The 22,520-nt window shown below is 40.4% G+C and overlaps 1 protein-coding gene across 1 annotated transcript in view; it reads left to right on the top strand.

Moving 5' to 3' along the window:
* The window catches only part of CARD9 (caspase recruitment domain family member 9), a 34,757-nt gene extending 13,268 nt beyond the window's left edge, over positions 1 to 21,489 (top strand). Inside the window, exons 2-13 of the mRNA XM_051980330.1 lie at positions 173 to 428; positions 727 to 864; positions 2,484 to 2,788; positions 3,510 to 3,689; positions 6,228 to 6,371; positions 6,923 to 7,048; positions 8,122 to 8,313; positions 13,798 to 13,839; positions 14,876 to 14,924; positions 18,694 to 18,767; positions 19,818 to 19,894; positions 20,148 to 21,489. Of these exons, the coding sequence (XP_051836290.1) occupies positions 245 to 428; positions 727 to 864; positions 2,484 to 2,788; positions 3,510 to 3,689; positions 6,228 to 6,371; positions 6,923 to 7,048; positions 8,122 to 8,313; positions 13,798 to 13,839; positions 14,876 to 14,924; positions 18,694 to 18,767; positions 19,818 to 19,894; positions 20,148 to 20,247 (1,611 nt within the window). The 5' untranslated portion in view covers positions 173 to 244 and the 3' untranslated portion in view covers positions 20,248 to 21,489. The remainder of the gene's footprint in view (positions 1 to 172; positions 429 to 726; positions 865 to 2,483; positions 2,789 to 3,509; positions 3,690 to 6,227; positions 6,372 to 6,922; positions 7,049 to 8,121; positions 8,314 to 13,797; positions 13,840 to 14,875; positions 14,925 to 18,693; positions 18,768 to 19,817; positions 19,895 to 20,147) is intronic.
* Positions 21,490 to 22,520: the final 1,031 nt, after the last annotated feature.

Below are 22,520 nucleotides of genomic sequence, written 5' to 3' on the forward strand. Positions count from 1 at the left end.
GAAGTATCTTTGGAGAATCTGTCTCAGTTATCCTTGAATGCAAAATGGGAGAAAATTAGATTTTCTGTATGGTCCTTTATCACTCTAAGTCCTTATACCTTTATGAACTTCAAGGAATTGACAGTTTGATAAAAGCAGCAAAGGATTTTAAGTTTTTTATACCTGTCCACAGGTGGTTCGTCCAACTTCTCTTTGGCTCTCTTCAGTGGCAGTGGGTGTTTCCTAGAAAACCATCTACCCCACCATGTCTGACTATGAAAATGATGAGGAGTGCTGGAACATGATTGAGAGCTTTCGGGTGAAGCTTATCTCCATCATCGACCCTTCTAGGATCACACCCTATCTTCGACAATGTAAGGTCATTAACCTAGATGATGAGGAGCAGGTTCTCAATGATCCCAATCTGGTCATTCGAAAAAGGAAAGTAGGTCAGTATCTCCCTCTGTCTCTCATTGTCCCTACCCAACCCCTTCCATCTTGTGATTATTGACACAGATCAGCTGCACCAAGCAGCAGCTTCCTCTGAAAATTTAATACGCATTCGTCAGTGGGTAGTCATGAAGCATTCCGAGAAGTTATGTGATATACTGTGGATGTCAAATGTCAAAGCTTGGACAGTTTCTAGTCCAAACCAAGCATCTCAGAACATAGCTCAGTCCTGTCCAAGGGGAACGTGTTTTAGGAAAATTGTCTCTGATTCTGCTTTTGATTTTCTCTGTTTTTTAGGTGTTCTTTTGGACATCCTCCAAAGAACTGGTCACAAAGGGTATGTGGCCTTCCTGGAGAGTCTAGAACTTTACTACCCGCAGCTATATAAGAAGGTCACTGGGAAAGAGCCCACCAGGGTCTTCTCCATGATAATAGGTAAGACTGGTTCAGACAGTAAGGGAAGCTGGCTTTCCTTAGGGTGATAGAAAGAGTGGTGTTTTAAAATTAGTCAGAAGTCTCTTGAGTTTCAGTTTCATCTCTGCTGGTGACTTTCTCTGAGCTTGGACAAATAATCTAAACACTCAGGGATTCAATTTCCCACTTTGTAAAACAGAGATTACGATCCTGGTCTACCCCCCAGCAGTATTGTCAACATCATATGAGTCAATGGAGATAAAAACATTCTAAAATGTTGAAGTTCTACACAAGAATACATGATTGGCACTTTCAGGTGATATTTGTGCATGCTAATTAAAGTCTGAAGACATGAAAAATCCAAAGAGTATTCTAAAAAGTCATATTATTCTTTAAGATATTTACATGATGGGGTTGGGTGGAGTGGGCCCTTTTTGGCAGTCCTTTAAAAAGTTGATCAGATTTGCAAACTTGTGCCATATTATCCAATCCTTTCTTGCTTGATTTTTCTCATCTGTAAAATGTATTTAAGTATCTTAGACGTTGTTTTGGGGAGAGGCATTAGGAAGATGAATTGCGCCTCACATAAGAATCTTGAGTCCTTTTTTTAATAGTCAATATTAATAGCTCCCATTTCTAGAGTTCTTTAAGATTTATAAAGTACCTTTCTTTAAAAAAAATTCATTTAAAATTTTTTAAATTTCAAATTCTCTTCTTCCCGTCAGTCCCTTCTTTCCCCATTGAGCAATATGATACCCATTATACATATGAAGTCATACAAAAATATTTCCATGTTTTCTGTTAAAGTACTTTTCTTACAACAATGTAAGGTAGATAGACCTCTAAATAATAATATTCCCATTTTACAGATAAAGAAATTGTAGTTCAAAGAAGTTGGGATGCCATATTTACATAGCTAATCACTGTCAGACCTCAGATTTGGACACTGGTTCTGATCATTAAACTAATACTGCACTTTCAGTATTCTGAGCCTCTTGGAAGATTGCTAATGACATATACTTGCTAAATCAAATCATAAAGATTTTGGTTTTTCCATCTCTGAAATGGGCAGAATAACTGTTGAAAATATTTTGTTACCAATCTGCATGAGATCCACTTCTTCCTGATGGATCTCCTAGGAGAATCTGGAAGCTGTTGTATTTGTGATTTTTCCATGAAGGAGGAGCCAAAATGGCCTTGATTTTTGAACCATTTGACCTCCTGAGGAGGGTGTTTGTTATGCCCTTCTTTTCTCTGAAGCAGGAAATGTTATTCACTACATATAATTTTTTGTTTCTTTTTTATTTTATTTATTTTTTTTGCTGAGACAATTGGGGTTAAGTGACTTGCCCAGGGTCACACAGCCAGGAGGTGTTATGTGTCTGAGACCAGATTTGAACCCAGATCCTCCTGACTTCAGGGCTGGTGCTCTGTCCACTGTGCCACTGAGCTGCCCTTGTTTCTTTTTTTAAATAAATAACTTTTTATCTTCAAAATACATAACTGCATATAACAATGAACAATGGGTACATGTGCGAGTCTCTGTTGGCAGAAAAAAGGAGGGCTGGAGTGCAGTGGGAAGATGGACACGGGCTAGGAGGGACATCTCTGAGTGCTTGACAATCCCTGTGGCTGACCAGATGCCTCTGGGGAGTCCGGCCTGACCCAGCTGCTTATGAACGAAGTCATGAAGCTGCAGAAGAAGGTGCAGGACCTGAACATGATGCTGAGCGCCAAGGATGACTTCATCAAAGAAGTGCGGGTGAAGGACAGCATGCTGCGCAAGCACCAGGAGCGGGTGCAGAAAATGAAGGATGAGTGTGAGAGCTTCAGCCGAGAGCTCAAGAGGTGCAAAGATGAGAACTACGACCTGGCCATGCTCTACGCCAGACAGAGTGAGGAAAAAAACATGGCGCTCATGAGGAACCGGGACCTTCAGCTCGAGGTGCATCTTCTGGCTCTCCCATCTCGAGGTCTCCCTGGCTCTAGCTCTGTGTCCTTCCGCTTCTGTTTGCCCAACTCTTGGGGGGAGGATGTTTCTGCCCCTCAGTTTGGGGGTCCATCTCTAGATCTGGTTCTCTCTGGATTTCTTTCTTTTCTCTGCTTCTGAATCTAGGTTAATTTGTTGGTGTCTATACTGAGTCTTTCTTGATTTAATGTGTGGTTTAATGTTCTTTCTTGACCTCCCATTTCCCCTAATTGTTAGAGTGGTCTACAACAGGGTTTTGACTCTCTCTGACACCTTGAAAGTAGAGCAGATCTCTAGCCAGTGGGTGACTTTCATTCCAGCTGTGCCATTCATATGCTGGCATCAAGCAGTCTTCCAGAAAACACCATGACAATTATTTCTGGGTAAAATCTAAGGTGGGAACAAATAAAACCGTTTGCAAGGTGAGTGAGGGGTTTTTGCCCTTTGACCTCTCAGGGATCAAAGGCAAAACCAGCAAGAACGGGAGTGTCCTGGAGAGTAGGGGAAGACTGACGGGGGTAAATGATCCTCTTTTTTTTTTTTAATAGCTTTTTATTTACAAGTTATATGCATGGGTAATTTTACAGCATTGACAACAGCCAAACCTTTTGTTCCAATTTTTCCCCTTCTTCCCCCCACCCCCTCCTCTAGATGGCAGGATGACCAATACATGTTAAATTAAATGATCCTCTTGCAGATAGACCGACTAAGGCACAACCTGATGAAGGCTGAGGACGACTGCAAGGTAGAGAGGAAACACACAATGAAGCTCAGGCATGCCATGGAGCAGAGGCCAAGTCAGGAGGTCATGTGGGAGATCCAGCAGGAGAAAGATCTTCTTCAAGCAAAGATCCAAGAACTGGAGAGCTCCATGAGGGTAGGAGCCATCTGGCTGCATGGGGATTCTTCTGAGAAGAATTGGGAGGATGTCTTGGGGATTGGGAAACAATCTTCAAGGCAGAAGGAATGTTTATGTACAAAATATTTATAAAAGCTCTTTTTATGGTGACAAATAATTGGAAAGTAAGGGGGTGCCAATCAATCAAATGAAGGTTAGCTGGACAAGTTTTGATATGTGAATATGATGGAATGTTACTATACTATAAGAAATTGTGAAGGGGATAGATGGATGAAATGGATGAAAGACTTGTATGAACTGATGCAACGTAAAGTAAGCAGAATTGGAACCATTTATATTTATATAAGAATAACAATATTGCAAAGATAAACAATTTTGTTTTACAAAGACATATTCTAAACCTAATTCCAGAAGACTCATAGTGAAAATATGCTGCTCATATTCTGATAAAGAAGTGATAGATTTACATCACAGATTGAGATATATTTTTTTGGACATGGTCTGTGGATCAGAATGTTTTACATACATTCAAAGATCAAGTTTTAGTTATGCAGTATATTTGGTACTATTTATAAAATTAACATGTGCTTCTCAAAGACAGGAATTTTTTTTTAAGTTTATTTTCCCCAGTGACATAAAAAACAACTTTTTTGGTTGCACATATACATTTTTTTTTTACATATTTCCTTATGAATCATGTTGGGAGAGAAAAATCAGAACAAAAGAGAAAAATCATAAGGGGAAAAAAAACAGAAGAAAAAGAAAGAAAAAGTGAATATAGCATGTATTGATTTACATTCAGTCTTTCTCTGAGTGTGGATAGAGTTTTCCATCCAAAGTTTATTGGAAATGCCCTGAATCACCGAATTACTGAGAACCAAGTCTATCACAGTTGATCTTGCGGCTGCTGTGTACATTGTTTTCCTGGTTATGTTTGTTTTGCTCAGTATCAGTTCATGTAAATCTTTCCAGACTTTCTAAAATCAACCTGTTTATCATTTCCTATAGAATAATAATATTCCATCACTTTCATATACCATAACTTATTCAGCCATTTTCCAATTGATGAGCATCTACTCATTTTCCAATTCTTTTCAAAAAGAGCTATTATTTTGCACATGTGGATCCTTTCCCCTCTTTTATGATTTCTTTGGGATACAAATCCAGTAGTGACATTGCTTAACCAAATGGTTTTATATAGATTTATAGCCCTTTGGACATAGTTCCAAATTGTTCTCTGAATGACTGAATCATTTTACAATTCTACCAACAATGCTGAGTGTCCCAGTTTTCCCACATCCCCTCCGATGTTTATCATTATCTTTTCTTGAAAAACAGGAATTCATAAGCTTTAGTCACAATATGCAATAATTTGCTATCAGAACCCAGAACAGTTCCCCAACTTCATAACTTGGTATGAGGAATTTGTAAGAATTGAAGAACACTAGTACTCAACTAAATTCAAATATCCAATTTCCTGCTGTGCTCCAAGTTATTGCTAGCCATGGGTGATTTAATTTGGATATTATCATTGTAGTGATTATAAACAGAATAATTTTTAAATTACCTTTAATTGCCCAGAAAGATAATTAAATAATACTTTTCTTTAAATTTTCTGTTTCCTTTTGGAAGCACAGACTGTATAATTGATTCTAAATAATAACTAGTAATTAAAAGTCAGTGCTAGAAAAGAAAAAATATGTATATCTACATAATGTGAATATACTAGTATACACACATACACACAAATGAACATATACAATCTAGCTCCCATGCATGCACACTCTTTAGTCCTAGGAAGGTGACTCCAGGCCAAGCTCTATCTTATGTACCACCTAGTTGGGTGATACTAAAAAAAAAAATTTCCTGCTTTCAAAGAGCTTACAGTCGAATGGGAGAAGACTCCACACTTTAGGAAGCTGCAAAGGAGGAAAAGAGCATTCTGGCTCTAGAGACACGATGGGAGAGCCCGACAAAGGGTGACCTGTTGGGAGTGAGGAACCTTGCTGCCCAGGCCATGTCGCTCCCTGGCTGGGCACTCTCTTTGCTTTGTTTCTGGTCCCTCCCGTGGGGCAGGACTCCTGCCCTTCCAGGACATATTTCTCATTGTCCTCTGAGGGAAGCAGGAAGGCCCTGCTGGAATAGCAGAGATTCGGAAAACAAGAATCAGGAGTGTGGGATCACCTGTGCTGGGATAGGTGGGCACAAGGGATTGAGCAGCAAGAGTGCTGCAAGGAGAGTCCAAGGATCTGGGTTCAATTCCTGCCTCTGCCACTTACTGATCTTAGAAAAGTATTTGATCCCCAGAGCTTCCTTCTCTGTAAAATGAAGGGGTGGGATCCAGCATCCCTTCTGCCTCTAGATCCAAGCTCTGTGATTCTTATGACCTAGTGATCACTTTCTATATGATTACAAACAAGCCAATTGGCCTTCTCTCTGCCTCAGTTTTCTCATCTATAAAATGGGGAATATATTATTTATGCTATTTACTTCAAAAGGTTTGTTGAAATGCAAATTATGATTATTAAGCTGTGGTATCTCCCTGCTGGCCGCCAGGAAGGAAGGCGGGACAAGAATAATGCTTATATCCAGATTCTGGAGGAAGACTGGAGGCAGGCTCTGAGGGATCACCAGGAAAAGGAAAACACCATTTTCCACCTGCGAAAGGAGCTACGGCAAGCCGAGGCACTCCGGAACAAGGTGGGCTGGTGAGGCCTTGGCGAAGGCCACCCCCTCCTCAGAGCAGGGTCACTTCTATAGCTTGGCCACTTGTCCTGGACCTGGCCAGGCCAGAGCTCGGCTGGGGTGATTATGGACACAGCCCTGGACTTCTCAGAGGGCAGCTCTCTGGCCAGGCCCAGTGCCCCCTGAGTCCCCACCACATAGGCCCTTCTCGGGTAGGCCCCAAGGGCTTCAGGACTGAGAGAGCTTAGAGGGGAGATCCTTGTGGGTATAGGGCTTTCCTGAGATGCCTCAAATCAACAAAAAGTAGGTGATGGGCTGCCTCCTCCAACTGTGTACAAAGGTCCTCTTTTTACACGCCAAGCTCACTTTTAGTTTTGTTTTCACCCACTGCTCCCAGCCATCCCCTGCTTTTCTTGCTTTTACTTCCTGTTTTCCCTTCCTTAATCTGATCTGTCACGCTACTTCTAGGAATGATGCTTCTTACTGAGTTGCTGGGGTGGGAGCAGGGCTGAGGGGGAGGGAACAGCTTGGTTTAGATGATCCTTGCTTGCCCCTTTTCTCCTCAGAGTATAGAAGAGAAGGAGATGTTTGAGCTGCAGGGCATGGCCCTGCGCAAGGATTCCAAAATGTACAAAGAGCGCATCGAAGCCATTCTGCAGCAGATGGAGGAAGTAGCTATAGAAAGGGACCAGGTAGGTGCGGGGAGGCCCCCGGCCTGTCCCACGGCAGCCATCCTCTGAACGTTCTGGCAGAAGAAACGAAGTTGGTGTTCCCAGTCAGGCAATGTCATCAGAGAAATGCCGGGAGGGAAGGGGGGGGGGAGGGTTAGGCAAACTTCTGAGTGAGAAGTCAGGCTCCTGGTCTCCTTTGCAAGAACACCCCCCTTTCTGGCATTGTAGCGGGGTTCTCCCAGGCAGAATGGAGGCAATGCCAGGCTGGTCCTCCCCCTCCCCAAGCTGCAGAGGCCTTCAACCCCTGGGAGACTTGTGTAGTAAAAGAGAGACACCCTTAGTCTTTGCAGTCTAAGGACAACCATTTCCCCTTCTGGTCTGGTTTCCCAAGTGTATGATGAAGGGGCTGAAATTATTGGCCTTTCTTCCAGCTTTAGTATCCTATGTCTGTTTAAGAAGAAAAGATATTTTCATAATAGATCTATTGGAATCATCCAATAGACAGAGGACATCTAAGTTAACTCCCTCATTTTATATATGGAGAAACTGAGGATAAGGAAGGTTGTCATATGCCCAGTGTCATACAGCTACAAGTGCTAGAAATCCTTGGACTTTGAGCTAGTGCTCTTTCTGCACTGCCTCCCAGATAACAGACCCTTGCCCACAGGGCAGCTAGATAGTGCAGTGGATAGAACATCAGGAAAATGTATCTTCATCACTTCAAATCCAGCCTCAGACACTTACTAGCTGAGTGGGCTAGTCACTTAGCTCTGTTTACCTCAGTTTCCTCATCTGTAAAATAAGTTGGAGAAGGAAATGTTGAACCACTCCAGTGTCTTTGCCAAGAAAATCCTGAATAGGTTCAGAAAGAGCCAGTCACAACTGAAATAAGAACAAAATTTGGGCTCTATGCCGTCCCAGGGGGAGGCTGCCGATCTCTCTGATTGCGTCCCACAGTATTTCCCGGGCACCAGAGTTCCGTGTATATTTGGGCAGCCGCCATACCTCCTGGGGGATTAAGGACTATATTCTGGGCCATCTTTTCCGGAAGGGGTTGCACCCCAGCTTCTGTTTGTGTTGCCTTTCCCCTCCAGGCCATCATGACTAGGGAGGAATTCCACCTGCAGTATTCAAATAGTCTGAAGGAGAAGGATGAGCTCCGGAAGCAGATCCGGGAGCTGGGTGAGAAGTATGACGAGCTGCAGTTACAGCTGTTTAAGAAAGAGGGGCAGGTGCTATCCATGGAGAGCAAGCTAAAGCGGTTACAGTCAGAGACACCCATTCTGGTACGTTTTTACTGGGGAAGGGTTAGAGTCGGGGCTCCCAGAACCTTTTAGACTGTCCTCCCTCTAGCCCTGGTGGATGTAGTGATGGTTTTTCCCAAAGGCTGGGGAGTGGGTTTAGTTACTTCATTACCCTCAACCTTAGGATTCTCTCACCTCTGTGGTTCATCATTTTTATCAGTTATGACAGAAGGCATTTCTTTGAGAGTCAGGGATGTGAGTTCTAATTCTGACTCTGCTACTAATTCACCTATGACCTTGGCAAGCCAGTGCCTCTCTGAGGACCTCAATTTCCCCATCTATAAAGTGGAGGTTGGTCATTCTACAGTTGATGTTCTAAGACTTTTTAGCACAAAGATAGTTCAGGCCCTCACACCTCTCGACTGATCTATTATAAAAATCTTCTAATTTTGCTCTCTGCCTCCAATTTTCCCACTTCAATTCATTCACCACATAGCTGCCAAAGTAATCTTCCTAAACCTCAATAAACTCCAGCAGAACCCTGTTACTTCCAGAGTCAAATATAAAGTCTTCTCTTTGGATTTAAGGCTCTTGATTACCTGATCGCATCCTATCTTTCTAGTCTTTTCATACTTTTCTCCCATCCATACTCTCTACAAACCCACAGGAATGTCAGCCTACTTGCTGTTCCTCTCACATGACGTTCTCATACTTCCCTGCTTTTGCAATGGCTCTCTCCTCTGCTTAGAAAGCTTTTCCTCTTCACCTCTCGACATCCTTGGCTGTTGTGACCAGCACAACACAAATGAGCTAATGGTGGCTGAAGAGAAGGAGACAAGGTTGCTGAGAGTTCAACAGAGACATTTATTGAGAGAATTCATACTGCTTATATACCTTAAAACCATAGATCATCATATGAAGCATTGTTCTGTGACCAACCCTGGTTCCTGTTTTCTATGATCTGATTCCCTGGAACATATTGTTATTTGCTAGAGACTCAATTTTGTGTAAAGTTTACAATGCCCCAGTAAAATAGGCCAGGACCTTATGTTTTCTCATGATTTCAAGCTTAAATGCACCCTTGATTTATCTTAGAAGAAGGGGAACATCCCAGTTACCAAAGTGTCTAGCTTTCTGGGAATTCTCTACACTTGGCTTCCTTCAAGAGTCAATTAAAATATTTACTATTAGGAGCCTTCTCTCTCTTCAGTCTTCTTCCCCCCAGCTATATGTGCCTTCTCCTTTAAGATTAAGGTCTTTCTAATCTTTCTCTTATACAAACTTACTTATTTACAGGTTTCTTTCCCATTAGTGTATAAAATAAATGGGCTAGGGACTTTTTATGTTCTTTTGCCTTTCTTTATATCACTAGCTTGGAGGAATAAGTACGTTATCAAAGTTTAAGTACTATAATAAGTATTTTATCAAAAGTTTAATGAATGATTCACTCAACCATGCCAGGCCTTTCAGGAGCCCAACTTATAGTGTTAGTCATTGAAGGGAAGATGAGTGAGAAGGGAAAACTAGAGGAAGAAGCTTATAGTAGAGCAGGGAAGATTAGAATGACCCACAAGAGAAACAACTTTTAGCATAGGGTCCTCAGACAGAACTGACTCTCAGTAAATGTGTAAACAAAATAGGAACAACAATAGGAAGTAGTGTATAATTAAATGCTAAATTAAGCAGGAGCTTTAAAGGATCAAAAGAATTAGAAATTGGTAAATAGAAAGGAGGGAAAGGGATATAAGGGATATTCTATCAATCTGGCATTATGCTAAGCACTGAGGGTGCAAAAGATGGCAAAAGATAGTCCCTGCCCTCAAGGAGTTTACAATCTAATTCGAAAAACAGCTTGCAAACAAATATATATATATATACAACTAATGAGAAAAACAGCTTGCAAACAAATACATATATATATATCTCAAACTATACACAGGATAAGTAGGAAACATTTAACAGAGGAAAGGTACTGGAAATAAGAGAGGTTATAGTTATGTTCCTGTAAAATATAGAATTTTAGTTGAGACTTAAAGCCAGGAAGATCAGTAGTCAGAGCAGAGAGAGAGAGAGAGAGAGAGAGAGAGAGAGAGAGAGAGAGAGAATTCCAGACATGGGAGTCGCCAGAGAAAATACTTGGAGTTGAAAGATGGAATGTCTTGTTCCTAGAACAGCCAGGAGGCCAGTGTCATTGAATCAAAGAGGACTTACTGGGAATAGGAAGGGACTGGGTTATGAAGAGCATTGAATGTCAAACAGAGCATTTTATATTTGATTTTGGAAGCAACAGAGAACCACTGAGGTTTATTGTTGGGGGTGGGGAGAAGCTGTGTGTGTGTGTGTGTGTGTGTGTGTGTGTGTGTATGAGACAGAGAGAGAGACAGACATTCAGACTCTTCATTTAGGAAGATCAATGGTGGACAATTGGAGTAGGAACAGATTTGAGGCAGGCAGATCATCCAGGTAAAAAGGGATGAGGGCCTGCACTATGGCAATGTCAGAGAAGAAATGGGAGCACATACAAGAGATGCTGCAAAGGTCTTAGATATGGGAGATGAGGATAGTGAGGAATCCAGGATCGTGTCCTGGATTGAGAGCCTGAAAGACTGGATGGTGATATTCTCTACAGTAAAAGAGAAGTTAGACTAATGGAAAGGGGTAGGTTTCACGGAAAGATATTGAATTCTATTTTGGAGAAGTTGAGTTTAAGCTCTCAATTAGACATCTAGTTTGAGATGTCTGAAAGGTAAGAGACGTTTAGCAAGATAGATAGATGTGAGAATCATCAGCATAGAAATGGTAATGAAATCCATAGAACTGATGAAATCCAAATGAGGTAGAATAGAGGAAAAAGAGAAAAAAGCTCAATATAAAACCCTGAGAGGCAACTACATTTAGACTTGATAAGCTGGGATGGGAGTCCAGAAAAAGAGAGAAGATGTGGTTCAGATAATTAGGAGGAGAACCAGGATAGAGTGGTATGCTGAAATCTGGAGAGGGAAGAATATCAAGGAGAAGAGTGTGGTCAACCATGTCAAAGGCTGAAAAGGGGTAAAGGAGGTGGAGGAACAAGCAATTAAGAAATAATTAGTAACTTTTTATTTTTTCCTGGAGGTAATAGGAAGTTTTTTTAAATAGATGAAAGGACAAGGTCAGATGTGCTTTAAGGTAATTAGATTGTCATCTAAGTAGGAAATATCCTGGGGGGTAAGATACAATTTTTTTTTCATTAGTAATTTTGGAGAGAACTCTGGGTGGAATGATGTCAGAAACCAGATTGTAAGAGATTAAGAGGAGAGTGAGAGGAGAGAAGTGGAGGCCTTACAATAGAAGGCATTTTGAGGAATTTAACTACAAAGAGCAGGAAAAAAAAATAGGATTATAGTTAAGAGATGGAATGATCAAGTGAGATCATTTTTGGGGATCAAGGGAGACACAGGCATGTTTGTAGACTGTAGGAAATAAGTCAGTAGACCGGGAAATATTGAAAATAAGCGAAAGAATGAATATAACAAAGGGGACAATGTGTTGTAAGAGATAGGATGCCATTGGATCACTTGAGCAAATAAAGAAGTTAGCCTTGGTGAAGAGTAAAGTCACTTTATCTTGTGAGAAATGAGTAAAGGAGAAAAATACAGAAGACATTTTATAGAAGGAAAAGAGGGGGAGAGAGGGAGCTCATAACAAATGCCCTTGGTTTTTTTCTGTAAAATATGAGATAAGGTTCCCAACTAAGTGAGGGAAGGGGAAACCACAAGAGGTTTGAGAAAGCATGAAAGAGTTTGGAAGAATGTGGAGAGTGAGATGCTGAGTGAAAATGGAAGTATAAATAGGTTTGACTAATAGCAAAGAGAGCCCAGTTGAAGTTGTATAATTTATAGTGGATCCTACATTTGTAGATATAAAAGTGACAAATGATGAGAGTGATCCAAACCTGAGGCCTTTATGGGCATGATTGGCAATATGAAAAGGGGGCATAGGATTCAAGAGGATAGTGTAGAATTGAATTGGTTCACCAGAATGTCAAAAGAGGGAGAAGAGGGTGGTCAATGAGGGGAGATGGCATGGGAGAGAATGAAGGGGTCAAGGGAATGGAAGTTATAATGAGGAAGAAGAGCAAGGCTGTGTAAGGCAGAGGAAGAGGTAAAAAGACAATAAATTATGGTCAGATAAAAGGATTTCACAATTCCTGAACATTGCTGGTATGACCATCTTGGTTTATGGCTGAGAGAGGTAGAGGAGAAGCTCATGGGAAGTGAATAGATTGAGGAAATGAATAATTAAGAGTATTTGAGGGAGAATCAATATGTATATTGAAATCTCCTAATATGAAGGCAAGAGTTGGGAAGGAGAGAAAAGTTGTAAACCATATCATGCACTGAACTCACTGAAGAAGGAAGGAGAGTGACCTACGAGTCTATAGTAATAAACTACCAAAATTTTGATTGACTGGTAGGGAAGAATACCATGAATCTCAAAAGAATAGATTTCTGAGTGAATGGAGAAGGAGGGAGAACTTGAAATTGACAGTGGGGAGCAAGGAGTATTCCAACTTCCCCTTCTTTGATCAGTGAGCCTAGGAAAAAGAGTAATGGAAAGAGTGACTGGAGAGACTATGTCATAATGGGCAAGCCGAGTCTCAGTAAGAGCTGCTAGATGGAAAGAGTGGAAGAGATTTAAGATTAAGGGAAATTTATTGCCTATGGAAGGGACATTCCAGGGGCCACAATGGTAGGGCTGGATAAGTTAAAACTTTGAGGTAGGAATGTTGAGGGGGATGAGAATGAGGAATTGGGTGTTGGATACTTTGGAATGGAGTTTGGCTGATAATTCATATGAGTCCAGTCACTAGTATATGAAGGGCATCTGTGAGAATGTTCACCATTGAGAGGAAAAAGTCATTCCTCTTCCCTCAAAGGATAGGCTTGAAGTCCAAGGAAGGGTTACTCTTCTTTACATCAGAAGTTTTTTACATCCTAGGAGGGAGATTAGGTTGGCAACAGGAGGTTGAATTTGTCCTATGCTGGCAATTATAGACAATCAGTAAACCAAAAGGCATTTATTATGTGCCAAGCCTAAATTCTGGGGGATATAAGAAAAGCAAAAACAGTCCTTACCTTCAGGGAACTTACATGCTAATGAGGAAGAAAATACATACAGATATATGTACAAAATAGGTACAGAGGGGAAGATACAACAGAAGAAGAAACATGTTGTCAAGGTAGTTAGAAAAATCAGGGAGCATGTCATGAATAAGGATAGGAGGAGGGATATGTGTATGTGTGTTGAGGGGGTGGAGGTAAATTGAGTGGACAATATTTGATCATGAATTGTGGGAGATAAGGCAATAAATTTTTAAATGAAAAACTTTTTAAATTGTTAAATACATAGGATTACCTAAGAAGCCTATTCTATTGAAATACAATTATCAAAATATTTTCGAAAAGCCAAGTTCTTAGTTCTCAGGTTAACCTATTAAGGAAGGATAAAGGCCTGACAAGTTTTCTCTCTTTTCTTGTGACCCAGAGTTCAGACTTAGATGACAGCTCGCCCAGGAATTCTCAGGAGGTAAGTGACATTTTTAGTTTAATTCTTTATATTACCCTTTCCTTCCTCATCAGACCCACAGCTTTGTTTAGACTAGCAGCTAATTGGGAGCCACCTTTCTCCATCCTCATTGCTAGGATCAGGCTCTAAAGAGATTTAATGATAGATTTTTCTAGTGTCCATCTATTTACTGGCAGTCATATCAAAAGCAAAGACCACCAAAATTCTGGTCCCAACTCTGCCCCTAACAGCTATAAAACCTTGACTCACTCCAATTTGAAACTTTCGTTCTTCAAAAGCAACAATACATTTCCATAACACTTTAAGATTTTGCAAAGCCTCACCTGTAAAGTGGGTAGTAGAATTATTATTCTCATTTTGCAAATGAGAAAATTGATTAGAGGTGAAATAGCTTTTTCATTATCCAGTTTGGAATTTAGTTCAATTTAACAAAGGTTTAAGGGTCTTTATAAGAAACCAGTATAAATATCAAAATCAGAATTAGAACCCAGAACTCTTTGCTTCCTGGGATGTTGCGGGAATGGAGGAAGATCATGTGAGAAAGTACTTTTTAAAGCAGAAAGTACTATGCCAGTGAATAGTCTGAAGGCTAGGGCCAGGCTGGTAGAAATGTAAGGAAAAAGCTGTTGGATTTGTAGCTCAGAGAATCTATAATTTGGTCACAGGCACAAAAAACAAAATAAAACAAAACAAAAAAACTCCCTGATATGATTGTGCATTAGTTGCTAAGGGTGAGGGGAGGTGGGAGAGGAGGAAGGGAGTTTAGGATCATCCATAAAGGTCTTTTGGACATGGGATTAAAAAAAAAAGTGAAAGGGCTGTAGGCCCTTGCTTCCCTCTTAGCACACCTCTTTCACATTCCTGGGGTTTTGTTACATCACTTTTTGGGGTAGCAGAAAGTGTCTTATGTATCAGTACATTTGGTGGGAGGCCTGAAGAGAGAATCTAAAAGATAGAAATGATTGCAATCCAATTTGAGGTTGTGGGTGAGGACCAGTATTGAAGTCTAAACAAGGTGTTTGTCTCTTTCTCAAAGTTAACTCTTCCCAGGGACCTGGAGGATGCAGCACAGCTTTCCGGCAAAAGTGAGCCCATCTCTACACTTCAGCTCCCCAGCAATGTTGTTCAGTGGAAAATGCACTAACTCTATAATCAGAGGACCTGGGTGTTTAAATCTCACTCTGATAGCTACTACCTGTTTGGGGGCAAGTAACAATCTCCCTGGAATTCATTTTCCTTAATGACTAACTTATCTCTGCCTAAGATCTTTCACTTCCTGTGGTCATCCTATATGGGAGATTCTGGGAGAGTCAGACTTAGACTTATGTGTAAGTAAACCTGATGACATGGTATGAACTGAGAGGACTTAGGACTCTTCCTAAACCATCCATTCCTCTCATCCCCCCCACCAGCCTGTCACTGATGCCTAAAATGATACCATTAGAGTCACTTCTTTGGGTTAAAAGCCTGGTTCAAATGTAACTGATTCCCCCAAGAAGTTGTTAAGTCATGACTATCAGTCACTTTCCCTTTTAGTATGATTTTTTGACACACTTTTTCCATCCTGACAGCAACTGGGCGTGGGTAGCAGTGGGAAGTAACAAAGGCCTGTGAACCAATTTCTTCCATTTCACATATCTGTCCATGCGTGACTTACTGATTTCTTAAAAGGGGAACCATTCACATTCCCCACCTCCACATACACACACACACACACACACACACACACACACACACACAGAGTGAGGGGATCAAAAAGAGAAATGCTCATGTGGAGAATAACTGGCTGATCAGCTATTACTCAGCTGTGTCTGGGAGGGAATCAAACAGGAACTGAGCTTTACTCCTTCCTACAACAGTTGGACAGTTCTGGTCAGAGCAGGAGGGTGGGAGGAAGATGGAAGCAGTCACAGAACTGACCAGCACAACCGAAGGAATACCCCAGGGTGGCTTCTTGTTTGGGAGGGCTTTGAGAAGATTGCAGATGTGAGCCCCAAGGTCCGGGGTCCAGGGAAAGCGGCTTGCCTTCTCAGTCCTTCCAGCATGCACAACTCCTTCCCAACTGTGATCTCCTGGTGAGAGAAAGCACATTATGAGGAGCTCTAAGGACCACAGAATCTCAGAGTGAGATGGGACCTTAGAGACTCATCTAATCTAACTCATGACTATGGCTATGGATATTCAGGCCACTTCTGCCCCTTCCTCAGAAGTGGTCATCCAGCCTTTTACTTGTAAACCTCCAGGGACAGGAAGAAAGCCCTTTCGTTAGGTCAGCTCTAGTTGTTACATCATTTTTCCTGACAGCTTAAAGCAAACGTGTTGTAACTTCCCCTGGTTGCCAAAAAGATAGTCTAATAGCTCTGTACTTTTAATATTTAGGAGCAGGGATTATGTCATCTTCTGATGAATACATAATTATTTAATATCTTTACTAAAAACTAAAGGAGAAGAGACAAATGTTATCAGAAAAGGACTGTCTGAAGAGGGTTAAACTATAATTTCAATTCAACAAGCATTCAATAAATGCCTACTGTGTGCAAGGAATTATGTTAGGAACTAGGGATACCAAGATGAAAAATGAAATGGTCCCTGACCTCAGAGAACACATATTCCATTCTAGGCATGGGGAGGAAACAACTTGTACAGAGGTAAGTAAAAATAAAAGCATCTGAGGAGGGAGAGAGCATTAACAGGTCATCAGAGCTAAGCCTTGAGGGAAGCTTGATATTCTAGAACCAGAGATGAGGTACTCAGTATATTCTAGACATGGAAGACAACAGCCTGTTTGTGTGAACTCTTAGAGAGGGAAATTGTTAGTATTCCAGTTTGGCTGAAATGAAGAAAGTATTTTGGGTATTAGGATGAAATAAGTCAGGGCAGGCAAGTTGGAACCAGATTGTGAAAGTCTGTAAAGGAAAAGATGAAGACTCTGTCCTTGAACCACTAAAGCTCTTTGGGCAAAAAGTAGACATGCTTAGGCTTAAAATATTTTGGTAACTGTGTAACAGATGGATCAGAAAAAGGAATATATTTAAAGAAAGAAGACTACTGGAAGAAAGGAAAATTTTTCAGTAGCTCGGGCAAAAGGTGATGAGGTCCTGAAGTACAGAGTGATGGCCATGTGAGTAGAAAGGAGGGGATGGGTGCCAGGGACATTATAGAGAGAAAAAATCAATTAAGACCTGATTGGATTCAACTGGTTGGATATGAGAAATAAAGGAAAGTACAAAGTTGAGGATTATTTCCAAGTTGTGAAACTTAAGTATCCAGAATGACAATATCTCCAATAGAAATGGGGAAATTTAGAGCCAGGAGTATATTTAAGAAAGAAGATAGTGAGTTCTATTTTTGAGTTAGATGCCTGTGGACAGAAACATAATTAAGATAGAGGTAATGAGTGCTTTTCCCCAAGCTACCAAAATTTAGAAGATACTGAAAGTATTTGAACTCCTTCAGTAAGTAGAAGTTGCTAGGTTAGCAATGATGATTAATTAAATTGGGAAATTACCATAAGGACTTCTGTCCTGAATACCAGGTTAATTCCTCTCTTGTCATGGGATCTTATATCTCAAAGTCCAAGATCTCTCTTTGAGGGCTCTCCACTTCCTTTCCCCCCAGCTTTCCATTTTGTGGTACTTGGTCACATACCTGAGCCCTTCGTCCCATAGCTTTTCAGAATCTGGACTTTTTTCAACCCACAGTACAACAATGCTGCTCTCATTTATACTGATATGACCTTTTTTTTTTTCATTCATGTCAATCTATTTGCCAACAAGCATTTCTTTTTTTTTTTTTTTAATAACTTTTTGATAGAACCCATGCCAGGGTAATTTTTTACAGCATTGTCCCTTGCATTCACATCTGTTCCGATTTTTTCCTCCTCCCTCCCTCCACCCCCTCCCCCAGATGGCAAGTAGTCCTTTATATGTTGAATAGGTTACAGTATATCCTAGATACAATATATGTGTGCAGAACCGAACAGTTCTCTTGTTGCACAGGGAGAATTGTATTCAGAAGGTATAAATAACCCGGGAAGAAAAATAAAAATGCAAGCAGTTTATATTCATTTCCCAGTGTTCTTTCTTTGGGTGTAGCTGCTTCTGTCCATCCTTGATCAATTGAAACTGAATTCGTTCTCTTTATCGAGGAGAACTACTTCCATCATACACAACATTTCTTAAGGACTTACTATGTACCAGGTATTGTGCTAAGCTCTGGGGAAATCTAGAAAGGCAAAAGACAGTCCCTGCTCTCAAAGAGCTTTAGTCTAATGAAGGAAGCACATGCAAACTACTATGTACAAATAAGACACAAACTGGGTAAATTGGAGATAAATCTGCAGAAAGAAGATACTGTCATTAAGTAGAATTAAGACAGGCTTTCTATAGAATATGGGATTTTAGCTGCGACTTGGAGAAAACCAGGGAAGCCAGGAGGTGGAGCTAGGAAGGAGAGTTTATCCATTGTTTGTACCTATCTTTATTCCAGTTCTTTGCTATTGTAAAATAAAAGTACAAATATCCACAGGGATCTTTTCCCTCTGTTTTTGACCCCTTTGGGGAATAGAGGCAACTATATGGTACAGTGGATAGAATGCTAGACTTAAGAGTCAGGAAAACCTGAGTTCACATCCTTCCTCAGGTAGTTACTAAGTCACTTGTCCTCTTTCAGCCTCAGTTTCCTCATCTGTAATATGAGAATAATGCTAACACTTATCCCCTAGGGGAAACATTTTTAAAGCACTATTTTGCTGCTGTTACAATCTTTATATCTGACTTACTGATAGGAGACTGGGATGTTTAGTGGGCTTATTCCATGGACTAACAAGAGTATGGGATCAATTGTATATTTCAGATCATCCAGCTAAGGAGAGACTCCTAGAACAGCCCTTTGCCACCGCGAAGGAGAAGCTTTTTCTGGCCCAAAATGTAAGAGAAACTGAGAGTTCCCAGAATGGATTGAAACAAAATGCAGTGTTTGATGCAAGCTTCCCCTGGGGTGGATCTTGGCTCACATGTGTGATTGTCTGCACCTATGCCGATATACTTGTGAGATTGTGCTTTTGTGTGTACATATTGATGTATGCAGCACTGGGACTTTATGAACCTGTCGAAAATATTTATATCTGTGCTTGTGACCTGTGTCCGCATTTGTATGTGTGTGTGATTATGATTGTGACTGTAAGCTCCTTTAGAGCAGGCCCTCGTGATTGATTATGGAAAGGCATTCTATCTTCCTAATGTAGCTTAGTGGACATGGGTAGGAAGTCAAAAGGCTCAGATTTTTATCTTAGCTCCACCGCTTCCTAGCTGATTGAACCTGGGCAAGTCACTCGTGCCACTGAGGGGTTGACCAGGTGGTCACTTTCATTATAATTATAAGATCCAATGAAGAGGGTCACAAGCTCTGGGAGGGCTTCCTAAGTATTGCTAGGATAATAACACAGCCTTTGCTTCCTTTGACTTTATATAATTAAGAGTGGTGCAAGTGTACAGAGCTCTAGATTCAGAAAGATCCAAATTCAAATCCAGGCTTACTACCTACACATTTACTATCTGTGTGACCCTGGAACTCCCATTTAGTCTCTATCAGCCTATTTCCTCATCTATAAAATGGGGACAATAATAATAATAGTAATACCCACCTTCCAGGGTTGTCATGAGGATCAAAGGAGATGCTGCTTGTAAAGAGTTTAACACAACACCTGACATGTAGTAGGTGCCTAATAAATGCTTGTTTTTGTTTTAATCTTAAAAATTCTTTCTCTGACCAATTCATCTGGGCTGAACAAGAGATTCATGGATGGAACAATAGATTATAAGACTGACCACAGGAAGGAGACTAGAAGAGGGAAAGAAAAAAAAGAAAAAGATGGAATCCAAACAATCTTTGTTCCAGACCCACTAAAATGGTGCCACTTTCTAGTCCAGACCCACCTTACTTGCACTTACTTCCACAATGTTCTTCTCTCTTTCTAGGGAGGTGGACTGAGCAATGGGGATCCACAAGAGAAGGAAAGGCGCCGCATCAAAGAAAGCTTTGAGAACTATCGTAGGTAAGAGTGACCTGTTCAAAGCAAGGAAGGTGCCCGGTAGGTACCATGTATTTGAGTTATAAATGCTCCTAATAAGTTCCCACCTGTGTGGCCTCTCTGGGTCTCAGTTTCCCTATCTATAAAATGAGGGGGTTGGGTTATAAATTACCTTACAATCTATCCCCTGTTGAGTTACCATCAGTCCTTTATTTATGATTCAAACTCTCAATCATAGAGATGTTCTCACGCTTGTACCCATTTCTCACTTTCACAGGAAGTGGGCCCACAGAAAGGTTCAGCACAGCACCCGGCAGGGAGAAGTAGACTGGGAAAATACCACAGGAAGCGACAACACAGATACGGAGGGTTCCTAACTGTACATGACTGCTGAACCCAACCTCTCTGAGAGTCCCTGCCGTCCCCCAAAGTCAGTCTCCCATCCCTCATGGACAAAATGGAGCAGGGATGTAACAGATCGGAAACATCATCTAAGCCTCTAAACCCTCTTTGAGTGGCTTGGATTCAGAAGGAAAGTTGTGTATTTCAAACTGCTGAACCCAAGGCTTTCTATTCTGAATTTAGATTGACTTAGGCTGGTATTAAGATGATTTTGTGGCTATAATGAAGGACAAATATGAAGAATTTTGAAAAACACAAGACTTACATAAGCAGTGCAGGATAAAGATGACAAAGAACAATTACTCTAACAAAGTGAATGAAGACAACATTAAACAGTTAAAAAAAAAAATCTCAGGTCAAACCCAATGGTACCAAGTTATCAAAGTTGAGGAATACAACTATCATTTATGTTAACGAACAGAAAACTGCAAAAAAGTGGGAAGTGATCTGTATTATCAGTATATTTTGAGGCCATTTTCCTCAATTGTCTGGGACTAATAAACATGTGAATTTGTTGGTATGTCTGCTCTGTCAAAATAAAGAACACATTTTTAGAAAAGTAATGCATAGTAAGAGAATATGGCCTGGCTTGGAGAGACTTACATGAACTGATGCTAAGTGAAATGAGCAGAACCAGGAGATCATTCGACAACGATATTGTATGAGGATGTATTCTGATGGAAGTGGATTTCTTCGACAAAGAGAAGATCTAACTCAGTTTCAATTGATCAATGATGGACAGAAGCAGCTACACCCAAAGAAAGAACACTGGGAAATGAATGTAAACTGTTTGCATTTTTGTTTTTCTTCCCGGGCTATTTTTACCTTTTGAATCCAATTCTTCCTGTGCAGCAAGAGAACTGTTCGGTTCTGCACACATATATTGTACCTAGGATATACTGTGACATATTTAACATGTAGAGGACGCTTGCCATCTGGGGGAGGGGGTGGAGGGAAGGAGGGGAAAAGTCGGAACAGAATTGAATGCAAGGGATAATGTTGTAAAAAATTACCAAGGCATGGGCTCTGTCAATAAAAAGTTATAATTATGAGGAAAAAAAAGAGAGAGAGAGAATATGGCCTGGGACAATATAAGGGGACTGCAAACAATCTTCCACAGTGTTATTAGTAATTTTCTTAATAATCACAGAGCAGATAATTGAGAATTTATTGTAACTTTAATGGTCTACTTGCAATAAAGATCTAGATTTGCTCTACTGATTTCTTTGTTTAGCTAGTTAAAGAATTATGGGAAATCAATTGCTTATAATAATAATTAGAATTTTGAGACTATATTATAGTAGAATGTCTGCTAAAGTTTGAGCCAAGGGAAACTTGAGTTTGAATTTGTTGTCTTAATAATTGTGAGACATCAGTCAGTCAACTAGCATCAATTAAATACTTATTATGTGTTAGATATGGTGCTAATAGGGATACAAAAAAAAGAAAAAACAAAACAAAACAAAATCCTCAAAGTGCCAACCGTCAAATAGAAGAGACAAGATGCAAACAAAGTTGTACAAGAGATATATGAGAGATTGGAGGTGGGAAGTAGGAACTAGGGATTAGGGAAGTAATCCCAAGAAAATTCTTCCATTTGTCTGTAACTCATTTTACTCATCTATAAAATAGGAATAATAATATGAAATACTTTATGAAATAACAAGGAAGAAAATGCTTTAAAAATCTTAGTGTTATGTACCTATGGGATATTTCTTTTTTAAAGAACTGTTTGAATACTTCAAAATATTTATTTCATTGATTTGATTCAAACATTTATTAAGCACTAGCTCTGTGCCAAGCACAATTTCTGACTTTGAGAAGTGTCTGTTCTGTAGAGAAAATACAACATACACACAGATAATACAAGATGGTGAAATGGATAGAATTTTGGGCCTGGAGACATGAAGACCCATCTTCCTGAGTTTATATTTGGCCACAGGATATAGCTTTATGCCCCTAGACAAGTCACTTAACCCTGCCTGCCTCAGTTTCCTCATCTGAATGAGCTGGAGAAGGAGGAAATGGCAAATCATTGCAATTTTTTTGCTAAAAAACCTCCAAATGGGATCCTAAAGAGTCAGATTCAACTGAAATGACTAAACACATCAGCAACAGACTTCATGAGGGAGAAAGAGCACTAATAATTAGAGAGTGGAATGTAGGCTGGCCTGGGAAGAAGTTACTGCGCAGGCAAGTTATTTAAGCTCTCAGCCTGTTTTTTCATCTGTAAAATGGAGATAATAGT

This window comes from Antechinus flavipes, chromosome 2 (genome assembly GCF_016432865.1).
Source record: "Antechinus flavipes isolate AdamAnt ecotype Samford, QLD, Australia chromosome 2, AdamAnt_v2, whole genome shotgun sequence".
NCBI classification, from domain to species: Eukaryota; Metazoa; Chordata; class Mammalia; order Dasyuromorphia; family Dasyuridae; genus Antechinus; species Antechinus flavipes.